The 3,486-nt window shown below is 36.3% G+C and overlaps 1 protein-coding gene across 1 annotated transcript in view; it reads right to left on the reverse strand.

The window, feature by feature from the left end:
- The window catches only part of PIK3C2G (phosphatidylinositol-4-phosphate 3-kinase, catalytic subunit type 2 gamma), a 472,569-nt gene that overhangs the window by 277,224 nt on the left and 191,859 nt on the right, over positions 1-3,486 (reverse strand). Inside the window, exon 14 of the mRNA XM_012662773.1 lies at positions 808-975. Coding sequence (XP_012518227.1) covers positions 808-975 — 168 coding nt within the window. The remainder of the gene's footprint in view (positions 1-807; positions 976-3,486) is intronic.

The following is a 3,486-nucleotide window of genomic DNA, read 5'->3' on the forward strand; positions in this document are numbered from 1 at the left end:
GTTGAGTGAGCATAACATATCCATGTAAAACACAGCTCTCCTTTACATAAATTTGTATGCGATAATGTTCCATAGTGTCAGCAATTTCTGCCAGGTGATTTATCTTACAGTACATTTTTTTTAAAGGTAGATTTAATTTTACCATTAGGTCATGGACACTTGTAATTATTAGAATTTTGTGCTATGAAACTGAAATTGAATCTATGGGGTTAGTAATAAAAAAAATAGGAAAAACAGCATGCAAAGAATATCATGTTCAGTAAGATCCCAAGTAGGTCATGATGGTAATTTTGATATCTTTTAAATAAGTCTTATTTCTCTACTAATAGTATTCCAGATTTATGCTTTGGGAAAAGTTTAGTGCTCTAGGAATTTCCAACAGAAAGAGTATAACATTGACTTTCAGATTCCATTGTTTATAAATAATATTGCACAGAAAGTACTTTCAAAGCACATGTTCTTTCAAAATAATCAGTCTTATGACTAGATCTTACATTGAAGTCTTCAAGGAGTAGATATATAAATTGCTTGTGATTTAAAGCTACAAGAAAGGTATCATTAAGATTTAAAATTCTGGTTAGATTTAATCTGATGTCTAACGGTAGCAATGTTCCAAAAGAAAGATTTCATAAATGATGACAAATTATTCTCTTAAATGACAATAACTTTCACAAAGGCTTGAAATTGCCTTAATTTTAACTCACAGTTTATATCAATTACAAAGTAAAGGAGTCTTGTTCTTTTTCTAAAGCTGTTCTACAGAGAAGTTGACAATTTAAAAAGCATCCTAACCTGTTTTGATCTTACCAGTAAAGACGATGGGCAACCTGGATGCTTTGCAACGAGCGGTGTAGTAGGAGTTGCACTAAAGGACTTTCAAGGTTCCATTCAAACTTGACAGCCTGAAGTAAGAGACATATTACTTTTTTATTCTCAGTATGAAAATTGTAGCAGAATATAGAGGGATTTAAAAGGCTTCAGAAAGTCCAGGGAAAACAGCGCACACATTTTAACAAAATGCTAATAGTAATACATCAATGGCTCTATTAGTTGGTGCATAATCAATAACAGAGAATACATGCATTACATAATTTGGGTTTGTGTAGTCCTTGCTTCCTGTCCTTGTTTATGCTTTAGGATAGCAGGATAATAAATAAGGGCAGATAGTGTGTGGAGTTCAACCACAGCCGGAGGGGGAATCCTGGCACAAAAAGTAATGACATGAACAATGTCCTTGGATTATAAAAGGTGGTATTATTAGGCAATAGATATTTCTTCCCATTGGGAGATGAAATCAATGCACACCCAAAGCCTTTGTAGAAACCACCAGCTGGTGTATCAGTATTAACCTGCAGCCCTTGAATCTTTGCTTAAAGTTTCAAAGTTTACTGTTACCACCATACCCCATTCCCAAATCCTTTCCCTAATCTCCACTGTGAACAACTCTCTTAGGTTTTCTAGGATACCTAACCTGGTAGAAAACACAGATAGTAATGGCATCCCCTAATATCCTTAGGGACCTGATTCAGACCTCCATCTTCCCTCTGTAGGGACTTTCCTGGCAGCAGTCTGGACCTGGGTTGCCATCATCATCCCAGCAATCTGAATATGTGAGAATGAAAACCGGGCTCTCCTCGTAACAGCACTCATCCCTGCGTGACAGGCAAAGCTTTTATCTTCAGTTGTTCAATAAACCATTTAAATTTCTCTCTCTCTCTCTCTCACACACACACACACACTCACACACACACAGAGTTTGAGAGTTTAAGCCAGTCTTTATACCACAGAACAGACAGCAGAAAAAAAGTGGACACGCTGCTCAGTCAAACACACACCTGAAGACACACCTCAGTATGCTAACCATCCTCAAGGATGGGAATGTTCATAAATTCCTAAGGTGTGAGTATGCTGAAGATGATTTCAGCAAATTTGCACCAACTCCTGATGCTGTGTGAAGGTAAGAAGAGAATAATGTGCGTTGTCCTAAACTGCAGGCATGGCCTTCTTTCACTCACTTTCTAATGCTGGGCTGACTAGGTCATGGGTTTTATTTATGCCCTAATAGTGAGCATATCATATGGGCATATGAGCAGGAGGTATGCTTCCGAATTTGCTTCTGTGATTGTCTTTTGAGATGTCTGCCCCATTATTTCATCTTGAGCCTGATAACTATTAATATTTGGTGCTCTGGAATTGCTTCCCTTGCTTCCAAACTTCCTGCTTTACTCTGTCCATTGGAGCAACTTCTCCCAAAATCCTGCCCCACCATATAGAAGGTAGGCAACTTTTCTGGTGCATACCACATTATTATGAACTGGTTGGCAGTAACTTCTGGGTTTGTACCTTATGCGACTTGTAGTTATGAACCATATCTTCTGTTTTTGTTAAGGCCTTAAAGTCCTTTCTCAGTGCTATAATATAGCCTGTATAATTCTAACATGAGAATATATAACAAAACAATATGATTCAACATCAACAGGGTTAGGAATCTTTGTGTTGGAAAGTTTAAAGTCAGGGCAAAGCATAGCAGGCTGAGGGCAAAATCTACAATGAATGTTTTGAAATTCTTCCCAGTTTTTATTTATTTTCTAGTCACATTATACATTTCTTTTCACCTCAAAACATTTTCCAAGCTTCATTTTTAATTAGAACATAATTGAAGATTTACTTAATTTAACCTTCTGTGTATTTGCTCTGTTAGCTTCTGTGTGTACCTCATCTTATGAATTTGGATTTGCAGGAATATGCTCTCAGTGGTATTCCTGGTGCCAAGTGTACTGACTCAGATTGAGGTTTTTCAAATGAATTTAAGCTCTATAAACTTTTGTAAATACTTACTCTTTTGAGGTGGGCTAGAGATAGGGTGTTGCCCATACCCATGAGTCATGAGATGAGTAGTGATCCTACAAGTCAGATTACTTATTATTTTCACTACACTGACAAGTCTAGGGAAGTCCTACTGTAAGGATTGGTAGACAGACTGGATTGTACCCTGTGGTACAGCTAATACTAAACTAGCTCTCTCTACTTAGGATGACTTTAGAAAAATGCATATCTGTGTGCATAGCACTACTGCACTGAAGTTTATTAATAGAGAGAGGCTTCTCCCAACAATCTTAGAGTCTTCTGTAGTTTCCAAAACCTGAGGCACCTGATATTTAAAATAGCTTGTAACTACAATTTGACCTTTCAGATAAGAAAACAGCTGAATTAAAACAAAACAAAACATAAAAACCACAATTTTAGACCTGAAGCACTCAGCGTATTCAGCTATTTACAGGGTCATTATCTTTTATCATATTCAGACTAATTCAGTCTTTGCTCATATTTCTAGATAACTTTATGTATTTTCTAAAATTATTCCAACATCGTGATATTTGATTTCCCTAATATGTACTATTCAGTGGCAAAATTTGGGTATTAGAAATTAGTTTTGTAAAATTTGTAATCAATATTATAATACTCTAAGGGAAAGGCAAGAAACTC

Source organism: Propithecus coquereli, unplaced genomic scaffold (assembly GCF_000956105.1).
Source record: "Propithecus coquereli isolate 6110/MARCELLA unplaced genomic scaffold, Pcoq_1.0 Scaffold78, whole genome shotgun sequence".
NCBI lineage: Eukaryota > Metazoa > Chordata > Mammalia > Primates > Indriidae > Propithecus > Propithecus coquereli.